Source organism: Elephantulus edwardii, unplaced genomic scaffold (genome assembly GCF_000299155.1).
Source record: "Elephantulus edwardii isolate Elephantulus edwardi_28Jun2011 unplaced genomic scaffold, EleEdw1.0 scaffold00011, whole genome shotgun sequence".
In the NCBI taxonomy this organism is placed as follows: domain Eukaryota; kingdom Metazoa; phylum Chordata; class Mammalia; order Macroscelidea; family Macroscelididae; genus Elephantulus; species Elephantulus edwardii.
This window is the reverse complement of record NW_006399761.1, coordinates 25,315,684-25,335,539: the sequence shown is the minus strand read 5'-3', so window position 1 is coordinate 25,335,539 and position 19,856 is coordinate 25,315,684. Positions and strand designations below refer to the sequence as shown.

General features: G+C 36.0%; 1 protein-coding gene across 1 annotated transcript in view; it reads right to left on the bottom strand.

Annotated features, from left to right (window-relative positions):
- USP34 (ubiquitin specific peptidase 34) overlaps window positions 1-19,856 on the bottom strand; it is a 179,470-nt gene that overhangs the window by 96,176 nt on the left and 63,438 nt on the right. The window contains exons 19-27 of the mRNA XM_006881033.1: window positions 18,732-18,821; window positions 15,862-15,957; window positions 14,560-14,642; window positions 11,111-11,265; window positions 10,129-10,242; window positions 7,688-7,787; window positions 7,282-7,441; window positions 3,794-3,920; window positions 3,550-3,697 (exon numbers count right to left, since the gene is read on the bottom strand). Coding sequence (XP_006881095.1) covers window positions 3,550-3,697; window positions 3,794-3,920; window positions 7,282-7,441; window positions 7,688-7,787; window positions 10,129-10,242; window positions 11,111-11,265; window positions 14,560-14,642; window positions 15,862-15,957; window positions 18,732-18,821 — 1,073 coding nt within the window. The remainder of the gene's footprint in view (window positions 1-3,549; window positions 3,698-3,793; window positions 3,921-7,281; window positions 7,442-7,687; window positions 7,788-10,128; window positions 10,243-11,110; window positions 11,266-14,559; window positions 14,643-15,861; window positions 15,958-18,731; window positions 18,822-19,856) is intronic.

Here is a 19,856-nt window from a genome sequence, read left to right as displayed (position 1 = left end):
AAAAAAAACCAAAACCAAAAACCCTTACACATCAGATGTGTTTTCATTTATTACTTATTTTTTAGTATTAATATAAATTAATATCATTAATTACAGTGTGTGCAGAAGCTACTGGATGGTGTATGCCAGTGGCCATATTTGAAGGGTGGGTTGAGAGTGGGAAGTGGACAGCGCAAACAACGAAGAGGATGATCTAGCAAAAGTGAGCAGAGGGGCAGAGAGAATCACCCAGATTATGTTAAAGGGTGTAGGGGACAATAACAACATCACCGTGACTTCAGAGAAACCTACTACTGAGAGTTATGATTAGGGAGATCTAGTGGCCTCATCGTTAAGGAGCTGCACTGCCAGCAGAAAGGCACATGGTTTGAATCCACCAGTGGATGATCTCTTAGGTGACTTACAACCTCTGAATATCTGCTGGAGTTGGTTTTGAATCAACAATGGTATCAACCATGATTAGTTGTTCTATCCAAGCAGCAGCAGCCTGGCCCAGATTCTTATCTAAACCAGAACTACTTTTTCCAGGTCTGAGCGACTTTCTTACCCTCTCTTCCATGTCCTGTTTTATTCAGCTGAGGATATTCATTTTGTCTCACAGAAGAGAATTCGCTTTTGATGCACTCTTAAAAGTTAAGTCATGAAGCACTTTGCAAATTGAAAGTAAACTCTGTGACCATTTTTTCTACTCCTATTCCAAAGTATCTAGTAAATACTGCTTTACTAAAATGTATCTTGCCTGCTAGACTCTACAACTTTTACCGATATTCTCAACTGAAGCTTTATAATCCTTTGGGGATTAGATCTTTAACTTGTCCTCTGAGATTACAAAATAGTGGTCATATTCTTTTCCTGGTTTGTGCTTGCTCACCAGTGTCATAAAACAAAATACAATGAAGTATATACCACGATTCCACTGCCATCAAGTCAACTCTGACTCACAGCAATCCTGTACAAGAGAGGAGAAACATCTCACTGGACTTTTCCAAGGTTGTAATCTTTACAGACACACATTTCCTCATCCCCTTCCCATGGAGCAGCTGGTGGGTTCAAACCAGTAACCTCTCAGTTAGCAGGCAAGATATCTAGCTACATACACACTCTCATTCACTCACTCTCTCTCTCTTATCCCCCAGACTAGGACATCGTGAAAGGCAGAAAGAAGGATGACAATCCTGCTGTCAGGCATCATCGACTCAGCAGCAGCACCAAACCATGCCTGCTCCTGCTACCCTTCAGTCCACTGCTGACACCACACTGCTCATCCGTCTCATTGAGGGTCTTCCTCGTTTGCTGATGCTCTACTTCTCCAAGACTTTCCACAGGGAATGGCCTCTCTGGAGAGCAGGCTGGAAGGATGGAACACGTAGCTCACAACCTGTGACTCTAACAAGCACCCTGGCTTCACTTCAAGTCTGAGCTGTTTGTTCTTTACGTAGAGCACACTACCTTCAAAATTACTCAGCAATGTCCTAATTGTTCTTCTCCTTATTCATTTGTCACTTTTCACAGGCATATGAAGCATCTTTGAAAATACCATGGCTTGGGTGTAGTGTAAAGTGACATCTTTGCTCTTTAGCACAGAGACAAGCTTGACAGCAGCAGATCTGTCTGATCATATGATTTTGTTGACAGCTGCTTCTAGAGATGCAGATTGTGGCTAGAAGTAAAGTGAAACACTTAACTCTAATTGGTCTTCCTTTCATCACGATGTTTACTGACTAGTTGTCAATATTTTTGTTCTATGTTGGTATATTACCTACACCACTAGCTACAGGTTTTAATACAGTTCAGTAAATACTTCAAGCTGTCTTCACCATCAGCAAATAAGGATGACAACAGGACTACACAAACAAGTAACTTAAAAGCTGTAGTTTGAAATCTAGGTGACAGGTACGTGGGCTTTTATTTTCTTAATACTCATTTTGTCATGCTTTCTTAACAAAACAAAAGCAATCACTTTTCTTTGGGTCTAGAAATACCTTAACTAGATAGTAATCTAACAAGTAAGAAAACAGATAAGCAAGGATATCCTCTATAGCACTGCTTTTAAGTAACAACAGAAAAGAAACCATCTAAACATCCATTCTTAAAGGACAGGTAAACATCATGCTATTTTGACACTATGGACTACGCAGACCTTAAAAAAAAGCCATTTTATGTATGCATTAATAAGAAATAGTCTCTAGATAATGGACATGAAACAGCCCAATATTAATTAATTACTGCAGTGGTTGTTATGTGCCATCAATTCAAAACCAACTCAGCTGACGTGCAGCAGGGTTGCAAAGGCTGTAAATGGCACAGGAGTGCACTGTCCAACCCTCTCATGAGGCATATGGTAGATTCGAATCATCTGCCTTTGGGTTAGCAGTCCAGCTCCTTACCACCAGGCTACCAGAGTTCCTCAATTTAGTGCTATTCAATTTCACAAATCATGTTTACATTATTTTCCATTATATTTTAGTATTTCATAGGGTATATAAGAAATCCAATAAAAATGTTTTCTTTAAGGGCTAAAGACTTTTTTTATCCATAAAATATTAAGAACAACCTTTCAAGTTAAGATTTGTAGCTCAATGGTAAGGAGTTGTGCTGCCAATCCAAAAGCAGGCAGTTCAAATCCATCAAGCACTTGCAGGAAAGATAGGCAATATTCTCCTGTCAAAACCTGCTGGAAGGTCATCAATTAATTTCTTCTGCTTTGACAGCACACATTAGCAACAATAAAACCTCCTAAAAAATGTTACTTTAGAAGATATGCTACATACAATTACAGAGCCTCTCTGGTGTTTCAAAGCACCAGCTACTCCTCTCAGACAGACAACCTCCTCCCAGTGCAATTTACTGCCTCTAAAAACCAGCTGGAACCGCCAACTTGACAGTAATGAGAGAGAGACATGGTTATGTACTCCTATTACTTATAGCTTCATATCCTCAAGTTTTAGATAAAAACAGCTTTTATTATGTTTTCTTTCCTGGTCACTTCAGATCATCTCATATGGTCTATGCTACAGAAAGCCAAAAAGTACACTCTTACCAATAACAGTAATGAAGGGGTCAAGCATACATTTCAGATAGACCTGAAAATTTTTTAGCGTATTATTTTCTAGAATAGATGCACAGGTAAGATTTGGGGGTGGGTGGGTGGGTGGGTATTGGGCGGGACACCTTCACATGCACACCAAAAAAATGTAAATGAAATATACTCAAAAGGCAAAAAACCCTTTCTCACTACTAAAACTGAACAAGTATTTAAAAAATTATAAATACTTCCCACACTGCATGCTAAATAACATCAAACAATAGTATCAATAATCACATCCGAAGTCTAAACAAGGAAGAATAGTTTGCAAATAAAAACTATTTGCAAACTTGAGAAGAATATTTTGAAAACTGAATCTGAAGCAATTCTGAGGAACTGAATCTAAGAATCGAAGTGTCACAGTAATGAGTGGGAAAGGAGGAAGGAGGAAGTCACAAACATAGTGGCTCTTCCAAGAGGTAAAGGGTCAGAGTTGCTAGTAGGATTGGAATAACTGGACTTACCAGGAAAGTCTCCTTTTCGGCTGCTTTGACCAAACTCCTGAAGCTGAGCTTGTTGGTTTATTTGTTCTTTCTGTAAATTTTCATACCAATGAGTTACTTCAGCCCTAAGATCTGCTACCTGGTCACTAGGATACATTTCAATAGTCATCTGAAATATGAGATGCAACCAATTTAAAAATACAAAAAGAACAGATATTTGGACGGGGAAATATTATCAATCTGGAAATTAAAACTACGTAGTTACCTTGTCGGGGAGTCCAGCTGGCTGGCAAACCACCCTCAGTGGCAGGGACTGCTTGTCACTCAGTGCTTTCAAATGACTACTAATACCAGTTCCTTCAATTTGCCACTGTCTCAGATGATACGCAAATCTGAAACAACAGAAAGCAGACACAGACAAGGAATTTAAACTATTTTAATGCTATGGGAGTTTTTATCACATTACATATAAAAGTCCACAAAATATGCAAGGACATTTTAATGTGAAACAGTAAATTTACATTTAGATCCATCGTATTAAAACAAATGTAAACAGAAGAAATATATCTAAGAGTGTTACAAATGCAATAGTTTAAAATTTTTATTAAAATTATAAGAGTACATAAAATTTACTTCAAAAAGAATATAGCAAAATGACAGTGTTTTTAAATTGACATGGGACAGGTAAAGAAAGGGAGGAGGTATGCAAAGAAAATAGTATATCAAATGCAGAATTATCATTCCAAAACTCACAAAAGGAGGCAGAGGGGTAGTTCTCAAAGTATAATTAAGCTTATGTCCATTAGCATAAAGCACTTTTATGATTGATACAGTAATGCAATGAATTTTTAAACTTCGTATATACAAAGAGGTAGGCACATACAACACAATATTACTTGTTGATCTTTAACTTGTCAGTTGCTTACAACAGGATCTTGAGTCTGAGTTAAGGAGAAAAAATGAATAATGCTTAAAATATCTAGAATTTGGAGGAAAAAACTGGTAAGAATGAATGGACTTGGCTTTGTTTCCGAAAGGGGAGCTAGTGGCCAGCTCTCGTCTGGTATTACCTAGCATGAATGGAAAAGAAATGTGATTGAATGAAAAAGTAATCTTGAAATACGCTTTTCTGGTGCATATTTTAATCTAGGGTTTTTTAATCTCTGCACTACAGACATTTTGAGTGGGACCCTGTTTGTTGAAGACTGTCTCATAGATGGGTGAAGTCTGGCAGAATGTGTAGCCCACACTTGCTCGATTTCAGTAATCTCTATTTAGTAGTTACATTCTTAATTGTTCCTAAACAATTATCTCCTGGGTATTAAAACCCTCACGTTTTAGCAATGCTTAAAAGCTTTCTCTTTTAAAAAGTACAATTTTATTGATTGTTTATTATAAGAAATATACCACACACATATAGAATGACCTTACATTTTGTATTTATAAATATAAATTTTAAACGTAATATTGGCAAAATGAGCCTGATAAAACCCAGACACTTAAAAACATTATTGTTTGATTTTTGTAATATTTCATTCTTTGTTTAGCATTTCTTTTACTAGCTCGCCTCAAAAATTTTTTATAAAAATATTTCAAAACCAAAATTAGCCCTAACCAAAACAGACAAAAATATTCAGAAGGATTTATACTAACGACATTCTAATTTTTTCTTGAGTTAGGAGAAAAATTGTACACCTAAGAAGTAGTGTACTTTATCCAAATTCAGTAAACTTTCAAAATGTATTATGAAACTACAAAACACAAAGTATACTTGCTGCTCCCCACACAGGCCCCTAATCACCGCAAGTCATGTGGGCCCTTCCCTGCATTTGGGGAAGTTTGAGTTCAGCACACAAAGTGGTCTCTCCCTGCAGGAACCATATTCCCGTTTCAGGATCATTCCTAATCATGGTATGTTCCCCTTCGGGGTAAGCATTTGGACACATTTTAAGAAATGTTAAGTACTAATTTTGCAAACTTTGGCAAACTGAGGACAGTTACCAGGGGGGTTTGAACTAACAGATTCTTTTAAGTTTATTGTTAATAGAAATGGCAACATGGAGAAACTATTAGAAGAAATACATGGTTACTATTAACTAACTTGAATGAAAAGAGATTATAGGCACTTTCACTAATTTTATTCTGTATTAATTTAGTGTCTTGAATTCTTCATAACTGGACCTACCCACAAAAATCATCATAGAATGAAATGAAAACTTTCATTTTGTGTGGATTCATAGTCACAACCCATAGAAGGAGCATTTGAGAAATCAAACAGTGCCGTGCAATGGGCAAATCCGCTGCCAAGGGTCTCTCTAACGTAGGTGCACTTGATTCCAGCTGCATTACTACAAAGTCTCATAGGCATTTGAGAGTCAGACACTGAATAAAGAGCAGAAAACCTGATGCCTTTGAATTGGGACGCTGACTTCCCCAAGAAGGGCACGAATCTGTCTTAGAAAGGAAGTGAGAACACTTCTTAGAAGGGAGGACGGTTAGCCTGTGTCCATACGTATCTTCTCTGGAAGGGCCAATCCCTCCACAAGGACATGCTATTTAATGTAAAGTAGTGGGAGTCAGCCAAAAAAGAGCAACATCTTCAACAAGACGAACTGACCCAGAAGCAGTAAAAAAAGCACAAAAAAGATTTTTAAAATGGTATAGCATCCGCCAAGGCTTCATATTCTTCACACCTAAGAGTGTAGCCTCTTTAAGTTAAAGTAAAAAGTGATGAGGTACTGTTGCAATTTCTGTGGGGAAAATTCACAAATTCTTTTATAGCTTTCAAAAATCACAAAACACTTAGTATTTCACCGGTGACAATCACAACTGAGGTACACAAATTTTGCAATGTTCAGGTCCTTTACATCACAGAACCATGTTACTTATAAAGAATACATAAGACAAGTTGGTAATTCAAGATTTCTGGATATTTTAAATTATAAAAATCACGTACCCAATCAATCATTTATTTTTCAATATCAAATGCAGGTTTTGAGGTTGAAAGAAGCTATCATCAAGCATTATTTACACTTTAACATTTACTCATTGTTAACAACGTTTAACAAAGGAAACTTCTCATTTAAAACCGTCTACTTACCTTCCAGCTCAGCCGATATAGTCACAAATGTTAATTTGCTTTATTTCTGTTTTACACAGGGTATGTCTAAATAAGTTATACAGCTATTCATTAACACAGAATTTTTTTTGTCAAGTTTCCATGGTAAATGGAAATTCAAAATTAAAATACTGTCTCCTAGTCCAGGGAGAAAGAAAAAAGCAAATGAAAGAAATGACTTAATCTGTTTCAATTCTGAGCGATTATCTCAAGTTCTTGGTGAGCTTTGTAGTGAATGGTTTTCTTTATGTGCTGCTATTCTTCCTTTCATGATCATCCTAATAATTTCTTACAGAATACTTTCTAGAGTCTCATTTTTATAGTGTATTATCTACTCAAGGCGGAATGGGTTTAAAGCTCTGCAGAATTTACCAGGGACATGTTCTCTCCTATTCCACTGGCAGGGGCAATAATCTGGACAGAAATTATGTCTGTTACAGACCCTTCAATCTTTATTCATCATGCTTTCTATCCGTCCCCAACAACAAAATAAAACAGAGAGAACATTCTTTTGTTAACTCTTTAGAGTCAAGAAGTATTCTTATTAAATAAAGAATACTCATGGACACGTTGGCAATCAAAAGGGGGAAAATAAAGACTTATATTTATCCTAACAGTGTATAAAAAAAATTCACCTTCTTCGAAATGCTTCCAGATGGGTCTTCAGCATTAGCAGTCCTCTTTCTATAACAGTGAGGCTTGAGTGGGATTCTTGTTCAAGACTGCTAGAAGCGATCATAAGACTCTCCATACACTTACTAATAAACTCCTGCTCCTTCTCCAAACCCGTTTTACCTGAAAGGCACACAATGACAAGTAAGTTAATTGCATACTTTACTTTAGCTATATAAACTAACTTATATTTAGTTTTAAAAAGCACCTTTCACAGTTTAAAATGTGTTCACATTTTTTAACATTTTAAAAGCTCTTACCAGGGGAAGGGCTGGGAAGGGAGAAAAGTGCAACAATGAATAACTGGAAACCCTTAGTCTCTAAACTTTCATTAAAATTAATATTTTTTTTAAAAAAAAAAGGACTTACCATTAATATAATAGGAGTTAATATACTGGATAGCTGCCCGACTGACATCACCTGACTGTGCCCTTAAAGCGATGCCCCAGAACTGGTCCATACCACACAGCTAAGGGACAAAAAAGGATTGCAGCTGTAAACTGACAAACAATTTAGTTGGTCATAAAGCTTAAAAGTTCTACAATAGCACAGGTAACCAAACTGAAGACTGAAGGCTCTGTCAAAGTTACAACCTTCCAGAAATCCTAGAAAAGTTAAAGTAAATACAAACATGATAAACTCGTTACAGTAAGTTAACTACGAAATGGCAATGAGGAGGTTTTCACTGGTAAGTACAGAAAAAAATAAAGTGATAGCTCTCAAAAGTTGGACAGTAAAAAAAAAACAAAAACACAGCCCTTTAAGCACATCAAAAAACTTCAACAGGGTAAAATGGGAAGCCACAGACTGGGGAAAAAATATTTGGTAATGTAATGTCAAATAAGGAACATTATCTAGAATTTATAAATACCTGAGCACCACAACAAAATAAAGGTAAACAACCCAAATGAAAAATGGGTACAGGATATGAACAGACACATCACCAAAGACGACATTCAGATGGCCAACAAGCACATGAAGAAATGTTCAAAATCCCTAGCTCTAAGTGAGATGCAAATCCAAACAACTATGAGGTATCATCTCACTCCAGTACGAATAGCAAAATTTAACAGAACAGCAAGGAACAAATGCTGGAGAGGTTGTAGAGAAACTGGAACCCTTATTTACTGTTGGTGGGAGTGTAAAACAGTGTAAGCACTATGAAAGGCAGTATGGCGCTTTCTCAAAAAGTTGGAAATAGAAATATCATTTGACTCAGCAATTCCACTACCGTGACTATACCCTAAAGAAACCAGAACTACCACCTAAGCAGATATATGCCCACCCATGTTTATTGTAGTTTTGTTCACAAGAGCAGAGAGATGGAAACAACCCAACTGCACATCAGTAAACGAATGGCTAGAGAAGCTCTGGTATATTCACACAATGGAATACTATACCGCATTGAAAAACAAGGAAATCATGAAATATACAAAATGGGTGACCCTGGAGGTCATGCTGAGTGAAATATCCCAGTCACAAAAGGACAAATACTGCATAGTGCCACTGTTGTAAAGCGGGACTGGTACTGCAGTTGGGAAGAATCTAAGAGGAGATAAATGATGTATACTGCACTGAAACAGATGAGGGAGAGAACTGGTTAGGAGGAATATATGATTAGGTATTATTGCCACGACAAGAATCTAGAATGAAAGCTGTATAGTGGAATGGACTGGGGGGTGTGGGGTTGTATAACAATGAAATATTTTAGTTTTACTTTTCAAAGAGAAAAGTGAACTGGGGGGAGGGGCGGGCAGGGGGGAATGTGTGCAACTATGAATGGAAATCCAAAGTCTCTAAACTTTTGATGAAAATAAATTAACAAAACAAAACCCACAAATTTTGCTAAGTAAAAAAATGCTTAGCTTTGGAAGTACAATAAACAAAGCCAAGTGTGGAGAGAAAAAACACCCCCCCCCAAAAAAAACAAAAAAACCCCAAACCTAGCACTTTGATATGTGACTGAAAATCTTTAGTGCTAACAGCATCTACTTAAAATGCAATCCAATCTCAAAGTAGCTGCTTCTTCTGTAAATCAAACCTGCCTGGTTATGCTTTTGGGAAAGGAGGGGAGAAGACCAAAAGAGTTCAAAAAACTGTTTTAACAAGGGAAGAACACAATGGGAAAATACCTGGAGAAGTATGCTAGGAATAAATCACATTATTCTGACCATAAAAACGCCTGTTTTCTTTTTATCCCTAACACTGCACAAATTGCTTGGGAACACAAATATAAAGAAAAAATATGTATAAAATGGCTAGGAAGTCAATCTTCATTAATCAATTAGGCTGTCCAATAAAAATGTGCAGACAAATCAAAGATAACTGATTTAACAAAACCTAGAAACTAACAAAAGAGTCTCTAAACTAGAGCAAAACCCAGAAATTTTTAAGAGCATTCCGAAGAAATCAACTGCTCACCGTCACTCACAGTGCTCATTCCTATATTCTATTTCAGAAGGACACCAACAGACAAGTTAACTGTACCCAGGCAGGTAAAGCGTAATGGGTGAAAACAAGTATTTAGAAAACGAGCAAACAGAATCCCAAGAAAATCTACTCCATTCTATTCTCTAGGAGCTTCGAGAAGGCATTCAGAACCCCGATGGCTTCTTCAACACACAAACTGAGAAACTTGTATTATGCAAAACCAAGGCATTACTCAACAACATTCAATTCTTACAAGCTGATGAAGTGACTGTTGGTAGCATGACATGGGTCAAGGATACCTTAATCCTCAAATCAGTAGAGAGACACTCTAATTTGAGTGTAGATGGAAAATTGGCTAAGTGCCGAATCCAAGTGCATACCTCAGAGTTGGAACCACCGTCATAGGCACTGGTAGCCAACCGAGCCAAATTGCAAAGATGCTGGAACAGGTTTAAGCCAGTCATGCTAATTGTTTCAGGCTTTAGCTGGGGCATCTTTTAAAAAAGAAAAAACTGATAGTTTAGAGTGATACCCAAATTAATATATTTCATTTTATACAGTTAACAAATTTAAGTTAACAGCCTGAATTTTACAGGAAACACAGCAGGAAAAAATGCATGGCTAACTTTCTAGTGCAAATTTTAAAACAAATCAGGTAGTAATACAGTGAAAATTATTATACAGGTCTTAATTGAAGCCTATAAATGTTCTTATTTTAAAAATTTACACAGACCCCCCCCAATAAAAGAAAAAAAAAAATCCATATTTTTTTTGTACATTTGCATTATTTATAAAACTGGAAAAATATATTCAAATAACTTAGGAACACTTATCACCTGAGCCAATTGTGGTATCTGGGAAAGAAGAAAGAAAACTAGATAAAATATGAACATCCTTCAGACACAAAGTTTACAAAATGTCTTTTTGGGGATTTAGACATCTGTAAACTATCTGCTCAGAAGACTGGATGAAATAAAGTAACTGAGCCACAGTGTATGTTTTTTATTACCTTAAACACTGGGCCACAATATAATGAATGAGTTAGAAAGAAAAACAGACATTCAGAAAAATCATACATTTCTCAAAATAGTGTTCACCTGAAGACTTAGTCTAATTAGTCTTGTTTTTTAGCTAATAAAACATTTTTGCAAATATACTCATTTAGATACAAACATCGTCAGAAGCAAAAATTACTGCGAAATATAAGTTAAAAATAATATAAAAGTAACACTAAAAACCAATATCTGGTCTATTTTTTTTATCATTTGGGGAGGAAAAAAGAACATCAGAGTTCATTCTTCAATAAACAAAAAGAATATGGGGAAATATTATAAACTATAGAACGGACCAGAAATGAATTACCTTCTCCAAGAAAAGATGCTTATAGGTCTCCATCCCCATCGCATGCTGGTCTTTACTTCTAACTTGATTTAAGAACCAGTGGAGAGCATCATCGTAACACTCAGAATCTTCTACCAAGCAGTGCCATAAAATGTCAACTTGTTCTAAACTTAATCCTAGAGAAAAATCAAATTTCACAGTTTATTAACTATCAGAAAACTTTTCTTAGATGTGTATGTAAGTATGTATGTAGTTAATAAATTACTACACCTCAGTTCTCTTTTTGCCTTTTGGTTTGGAAAACTTTGAATCATGGTAAATGGAAGGCTCGGTTCTAATTAAGTGTATGAGAAATATAAAAAATATTTTAACAAATTCCACAAACTAAGCTTTAAAACAAAAAAAAAGTCATTAAGTGTTGCTTATATATAACTAAAAGTACACAATTTAAAGTATCTTACAAAAAAGCCATTTGTCCTGAAAATCTTTTCCCTAAGATAGGAATGTATCATTGGTAGTATTAAAAAAACACAGGATTGTGGAGATGTAATCCCAAAAGCTGAAAAGTTAGTTCTAAAGTGTGAAGACTGAGTGGAAACCAAGTTCAATGTGCACACGAGGTAAATATTGTCAATAAGCATTCATTTTGTAAATAACAAAATAACAGGGTATTTGGGATGAACCAAGCTTAAAACCAAAGACAAAATGAGAGCCCATCAAAGGATAAAATTAGTTGGAAAAAAAAATCAATATACTGAGATTACATTTTATGGTGTTTCCAATGAGATTTTAAAAGATAAAAAAAAGAAAGACAATATTATTAACTAAAGAGAAGCTCTCCTCGGGAACCACAGTTCTGAGATATGGAAAGCGTTCACTGGAAAGGTTATCTGGAAAGCACACATAGTTGTTAAGCTTGTGTGTCTGTCGTCTTGGCTAGTCCAGATTCTCATCAACCAGCTGTCACCATGTGATCATCCTCCACACTGTGATCTGAAAAGAGCACTCGGAGATCCACCGAGTAGTGAAGGCAGACTAATTAGGAAAAAACTACTCTATCAGTTTTTCTTCAAAATTATAAATGTGCAGATTATTTTTACCAAGAACTTGTGTTCCTAGGAATCAACATCAATAAACTAGAATCAATTTCTGGAGTATATTAGAACTCAAATTTACTAAGAAAGATGAAAAATAAGGAGTAAACTTGTCTTCAAATTTACAATTAAAATATTTTCATAAACGTGTCCAAGAAAGACTTGCAGATTTAGTCTCAAAAACCAAACACACAAACAACAGTAACAAAACTCAAAAACACCAACACACAGAAAACCCTATCAGGCAGTTCTACCCTCCCATGAAGTTGCTAGCTTCTGGAAATGGCTCTAGCAGCATCCACCAATAGGAGACAAGAAAACCAAAGTGTATTCATAGTTGACGAAATTATCAACTATAGAGTTTTTCATTGCAATGTATTTTTAAGATCATACATCAGCCTATTAAAAAATCAGCACTGAGCTATCAGAAGTAACATTAACTATATATACAGTGATCATACACAGCTGACCAGAACTCTATCAATTAAAAGAACTGTAACTGATATAGAAATCACATTTTCAATTTGATTCTACCCAGACAGAAAAAGCTAGACTAGAGAAGCTGTGCTATAAGAAATTAGTCATGTTTAAGTTATTTATGCTGATGACGACATTGCAAGTCACATTTACTATGAAGAGAATAAAGATGGAAGAAATTCAATCAAAGGTTTTAAAAAGGAAGATGAACATGCTGTATCCCAAGCACAGATACGGACTTGCGAGCAGAACGAGCCTCGCTTCGGAGTAGTCACTCCTGACTAGTCTGTATTAATCCCTGACAGAGTGGCAGCTAAGGCATGCGGGTGCACAAGACTGGGAAGGAGGGTAGCGAGCACAGTGAACAATGGCTCAATCAGCCCAGAAGGAGGAGAGGAGCTCTGACCAACAGAACTCAAACTTCGTCTCATGAGAGAATATCAATCATGTGGATTGACCATCTAGATCCAAAATGGACTTTTAAAAAAAAAAAAAAAAAGGGAAAGAAAAGAAAAAGAAACTACTAATGGCACTATGTCTGGAAATTATCTTAAAAATGTCTCTATCATCTCTAAAGCCTTAAGAAGCCCTGAATTTACTGCCCTGAGATAATCCTCAAACAAGTCTTCAAGTCTTGAAATCTTTTCATAACCAAAGAGCACTTCAGTGTAACTTGTAGACTTCATATGGATTTGAACCTTTATTAATGGTAGTCAGACACCATCTTACTGCAAAAGTAGTGGTTCCAAAGAATTAATTTTGGAAAAAATGAGTTCACTGACAAGTGCTATTTCTAACCTAATTAATTAAGTAATAGCTTGCTCCTAAAGTAAGACCTGTATTAAGAAACTTCCATTTCAGAGCCTGAGGCAGGAACATTATCGTCAGGGTCATGTTCCTATTACCATCCTGGGAGAATACTCAGTCACTGAACCACAGGAAAATGATAGGGAAAAGGAAGTATTTTCAAAATTAGACTTATTAAGGCTTGTAAGAAAATTCTACAGGTAACAGGAGATTTCAAAGATCTTATTTCAAAAGGTATTGCAGGTAACTGGCTTAAGTAACATCTCCATTGCTTCTCTTGTAACTTCTAGTTCACTGCAGAGTGTCTGAGCTCTTAAAGCTTTACAAATGGCTGTTCAAAGCACAGCCAGTGGTCACTATGCCTCTGGGTTAACAGACAAAGGAGGAGATTCAGGACGACGAGGACCAGGAAAGTGAGGCCAATAGCCTCCAGGAACCTCTTTTGTGCTCCAAAGAGAAGAAAGGATGGGGCCGGGCAACTACCATTAAATATTTACCCTGATGAATCTATTGAAGACTCTGAAGGGAGAAACATCCAATAGAATTTCTTATTCTCATGTACTCTGGACAGACCTGGGGGTGAACACTGGGGGACCCAGAAATCACTGCCTTGAGATAATCTTTAAACCAAAATTGCCCAGTGAGATCTTCTCAAAACCAAATATTCATTTAGTTCAACTTGTCAACTCTGTGCTCTTTCAAGAACTAGGTGGGATCGAAATGACAACCACCACCTGAAAAATTAGACAGGAATTTTATGGGGCCAGGGATGTGGGTTAATGGGAAAGGGACACTCCAGTGACAGAGGGCGAAGATGGCTGTGCAACCCGAAGGTGACCATCACTGCATGGCGTGTGAAGAATCTGTTCAATTTGTTTTTTCTATGCCTATTATCAGTAAGAAAATGTTTCATAATGCAAACACTTTTTAAATGTAGATAGCACAAATTTTTAATAAAGTGTCAAAGTGTTGGTACAATTATGTACGTAGAAAAAAAAATTTTAATGACTAAAAAACTGGACAAGACTTCCAAGAAACCAGTAAAGCTGTGCAAGCAAACCGAGTATTTAAAGAAACCAAACATCAACTTACTGAAATGATCAGGTGACCCCAAAGTTGAGAACACACAAGTCAAGAACTGAAGTCGAACTTGAACTTCAGCACTATGGCTGTACCTGTGATAAGTCATTAAAATAATCAACTGTGAGATCCAACTTCTTAATTACATTTAAAGATAACAGCCTTAAATGTCACTTAAAGTAAGTAAATTTCCATTTTTAATAATCCACAATAACTATTGTAAAGACAGCTTTGCTTAAATGGACAGTATTTCTAAAATCCCATATGATGTTTGTGACTTTTCATTTCAAAATTGTAAAAATATCCCAAGTATTAAGATCATATTTTCAAATGAGATGAGAAAATAAATAACTCGGTGGGGGGAAGAATTATCATTGGAAAATTAAGGTTAGGCAAGCTCTGGTGGCCTAGTGGTAAGAAGCTGCACTGCCATCCCAGAGGCGTGTGGTTCAAATCCACCAGATGCTCTGCTGAAGGAGGAGGGACAATCTCCTCCTGTACCAGTCAGATCCAATTTGACAGTACACACACACACAAAATAAAAAGATAAATTAAAAAAAAATAATATTAAGTTTAACAAGTTAAAATCTATACTTTTTGGAAAATTATGTACTTAGTATCACTGTGCCTACAGTCATAATACATTCCTTAAACAAGACACTATTTCAATTAATTTAGCTTAGAGGAATGCAGCCCATAAAAAACCCTGCGTTTCAGAATTATTTCAAATATACTAATTTATCTGTACAAATTCTATGGTTAGTATTAGAAGTAACTGGAAACGTGTTAAGGGGCTGGTTCCCCAAGGCTCCCTTTACCTGCACATAAGCCTGTAAGAATCTTTACAATCAGCTAAACCACTATTACTGAGTGAGTCAAAGCCAGTCTGAGCCCAAATCACTAAAATATATGCAGGGAATATTTTAGTGGGACGAAAACATAACGAGTGTTTAAAGATGGTGTCCAATCATAATAAAATGCTTAAATCAACTATGTATTTAATATACTTATTTGAAACTAATCATTACTTTTAGAATCAATGCCCTAAACATATCAGTTATAACAATGGTTATTTCTGAAGAAAACCATTTTTAAAAAATTACCCCTCCAGTCTTTGAACAGAACTCAAAAGTGAAGGTCACATATTCAAAAAGCAACGTAAAATTCCAAAAGTAATCTATAAACACTTTAGCTTAAAAAATTCCTTTTTCTTTCTCTCATAATTTTTATAACATTCTGTGACACACAGTACAAGAAAGGTCAAAGATGACAATCCAGCTCAAAACACAGTCAACAAAGAAGGGAGGTACTTACAGTGCATGTTTCTGTCTTCCTTCTCTTACAGCTTGAATGTAATAAACCAAATTGTCAAAGAAAAGTTTCATCATGTTCAGTTCTTTTTCTGCCCACCTGGACAAGTTAAAAGAAAAAAATAATTTAAAAAGACAGAAAAAGCAAATCTATGTTAAGACAAATTATTGGAGGGATAAAGGAAACTGGAATAATCTCTTCTGGAAAACAATGTATTCAAATATTGTAAATAAACTAGTATAATAACAATTTTAAAAAGACAAATTATTTATCACACATATTTAAGTACATAGAATACCCTCAAATGTAGTACTTGAAAACCGACAAGTTCTATTTACCACGTGAATGATCTTAATCAAGTTGCCTTACATATCTGCTGTAAAAGGGACACGATGTCTGGTAGAGATTAAATATAAACACCAACAGGTGCTAATAGTAACAACAAGCAGCTTTGGGGGACTAGTTGGTAGGAGCTGTGCTGCCAACTTCAAGGCAGGGGGCTGGAATCCTCCACCTGCTCCGTGTGGAAAGATGGGCAATCTCCTCCAGTGCAATGGACAGTCTCTGAAAAACCGGGGAAGGTTCAGCTATGAATCGCTTCCCACTCCTCACCATACTACTACACTTGTTGTTGCTGTTATGTTGTTGAGTCACCTGCGACTCATAGGGACCCTATGTACAACAGCCCTAACCCTACTCGATCCTGTGCCAACCTCACTTTCTGACAAACCTACCATTCCCCCAATCAAAGAATGGACCCATCTCATCGAAGATCTTCCTCTCCTGCACTGTCCCTCCACCCTGCCAAACACGATGGCCCTCTCCAAAGACCAGGCCCTCCTTGCAACATGCCCAAAGTATGTCAGACGAAGCTTCAGAATCCTTGACTCCAAGGAGCAGCCTGGCTTCACTCTCTCCAAGACCAACCTGTTTGTTCTCCTAGCAGTTCACTGTATATTCAAAATTCTTGTCCAGCACCACAGCTGAAAGGCATCAATTATTTTGATCATCCCTAGTCACTGTCCAGCTCTTCCATGCGTAACACGCAACTGCAACTATTCTAAAAATAGTAATTTATTCATTCATACACATTACATAAAAAAGACACTGATTATGTATCCTGGTTTGTAGTCAGCATTTCTGGCCTGCAGAAGTCATAATGTAGAATGGATTTTGACTTTTCTATAGTCAATCATTCGGAATTATACTTTTTAAAAAAAATACTTAGAAGATTTAATTTCTAATTACATAATCATCTAAGAAAATACAGATAGTAAGGGCTAAAAAAAAAGCAGCACCAGAAAAAAGTGGTAAAGAAGTTCAAAGGTAAAAGGGCCACTAATTCCCATAATTACTTTCTACTCACATAATACTTCTTAGCAACGTATTCTCAACACACAATGTAATCTATATCATGGCTGTACTTATAGTCCTACTTTCAAAATAGGTTCCTCTTCACTATCAATCTTTAATGAAGGTCAAGTGTTAGAATGAAGAATTCTTAGTAGGACTGAGGTGAAACCAGCTCCAATATTAACACAAAACCACCTACAAGGTTACAGTTAAGCAGTATAAACCAACTCTTTGCTGGTTACTTGAAACTTTAAGGAGAACCAGGAGTAATAATTTAAAATTTGGACCATCGAAGTAGCATCAGAGTGCATCTGAATCAAAAGTTAAATCCTTCTGGTCCAAAGGTACTGCACTGCTCACCAAAACCTGAGTGCTGTCCCTACCACATGAAAGACGGATAGTAACTAGAAATATCTGCTACTATCAACGACAATATTCACAATAATTCTGTTGGTAAATTATGTATGAGATTTAGGACATCACTCAGATGTTCTAATGCAAACTCTATAAAGGGTCTTTGAGTTTACATTTCATTCAAGGTACGAGCTAAGGGGTTTTTACGTGGGTTCAGGATTAGACAATCAGAGACGCTCACTTCTATTAAAACCATTACTTCTCTCTGATTAATTAACCATTCTTAACTGCTATAAGAAACACCTGTGATTAAGTGCAATCTAAATAAAATCTTTTCCTGCCTTAAATTTGTAATCCAGGCACAAAAATAACAAAACAAACAAAAAACATAAAAAATGTAAAGACGACTCACTCTATTCTTTTGCATAAGGAATATGAGTACACGCTTTCTTCAGATCTGTTTATGGCCCTTAACAGCCTTCTTTTAATCTATATCCCTAGAACTCGTATGTTTAGGGAATGTCTGAAATTAATTAAAAATTGTATTTCAAATAAAACAAGTGCAAGACTTCTCTTGGATGAATGAACTGTCTGTCATCACCAACTTTCTCTAAAATATTACCACCCAAAAAGATCAATTTATAAGGTAGTCTCTTAAAAGGATTCTTGCAAAATTTACCAAACCTCGTTTCACAATCAAGTAGAGTAATATCAGTATTATTCTTAACATAACAACATCTATGAACAATTTTTCTTTTTTAATTAATTTTAATCAACATTTACAGAGATTTTAGATTTCCAATCATTCACTGCTGCACTTCTCTCCCCGCCCAGCCCTCCCCCCGAACAATTTCTTTTATGGGAAAATGATAAGCATACTAATATTTTTATTATTTAGTTATATGGCTCTTCTTCAGGAGTAATCTTCTACAGTCAGATACACCAGAAATCTTACTCAGCATTATCTGCTATAGTTTTAGTTTCTCTGGTGTTCCCCCCACCCCCTCCCCCCCAAAAAATACAAAAGTTCCACTTCCAACTGTACTGACGGCAGCCTCAAGGGGCAAGGACAATAATCAGAGAAATCTAACATTCAAAATGCATACAAAAAGAAAATTTAATTGCTATTAACGATCATGTGACATCTTTTTTTTTTTTTTACTTACATTGTAATCCAATGTGTATCATAACTGCTCCCAAACTGTTGGAAAGTACCAAAAAGTTTTGGAAGAAGGCGAAGGGAAATTACTACTGATCTGAAAGAGTAATAAAAGAGTCATAAAAACAAAAATTAATGTTAAATAAACATAATGATTCCTACTTTAAAATTCAAGTCTTTGAACTACTTATTGCAAAAATTTACTATTTTTACATTTATCTCCCTTATGGAATCATGTGAAAAGATTTTTCCAGTTTAACTTGTACTGTAGGATATGAAATAGTATTTTCAAAATTCTATTCCAAAACTCCTAAAAGTAAAACAGACTGCAAATTTCTGGGTATCAAAAGTGAAGGAAATTTGAATGTAATGATTTGTATTTATCCATGGGCACTCCTCTGAAGAAGGAAAATGCGAGTAGTAGCTTAAAGGAGTGTTTAAAGGAAGACTTGAAGATAGTATTTATTCACCTGGGGAATTTTGTTACAATATAGATCTTAGGTAAAGTTAGAGCATTTGCACTTCTCATAGGCTTAAAAACAAAACTCATAATGCAAGCTTTTGGACTACATTATAATCAGTATTAGTTTTTACAAATTATACACATTATTACCTTCTCTCCACATTTCTCAAATGATATTATTTATAGTCAAGCTAAGTATCACTGCCTTACAGGTCACAGAAACATGTCATATCTCAACTACAAAGGAAGTAAGGGTAGGGAATTACTCTATCATATTGAATAAATACCCTAACAATGATGGATACTTTTAAGTCTCCGAAGTCTTAGTGAAGAAGAAAGGTGGCTGTTTAAGTCTTTAGGAAGAGAACGGATTCTAATCAGCTCTGGTCTTGTGACAGAATGTACCATAATTTTTCAGAAGAGAAAAGCCGGCATCCTTCTCACAACTGTGGAATACAAGTAAGGAACCAAAATTAACTCACTGTCTGTGCAATACAGAAACCACTGCCTGACGGAGAGCAAGAAAAGTCAGAGAGAAAAGACAACTTCCTGCTTATGAATAAAATCCAGAGGATTTACTAGATTATAAAATCCTATGTAGTTGTTATGTGCCGTCGAGTCGCCTGCGACTCATAGCGACCCTATGTACAACAGCCCTAAACTCCGCTC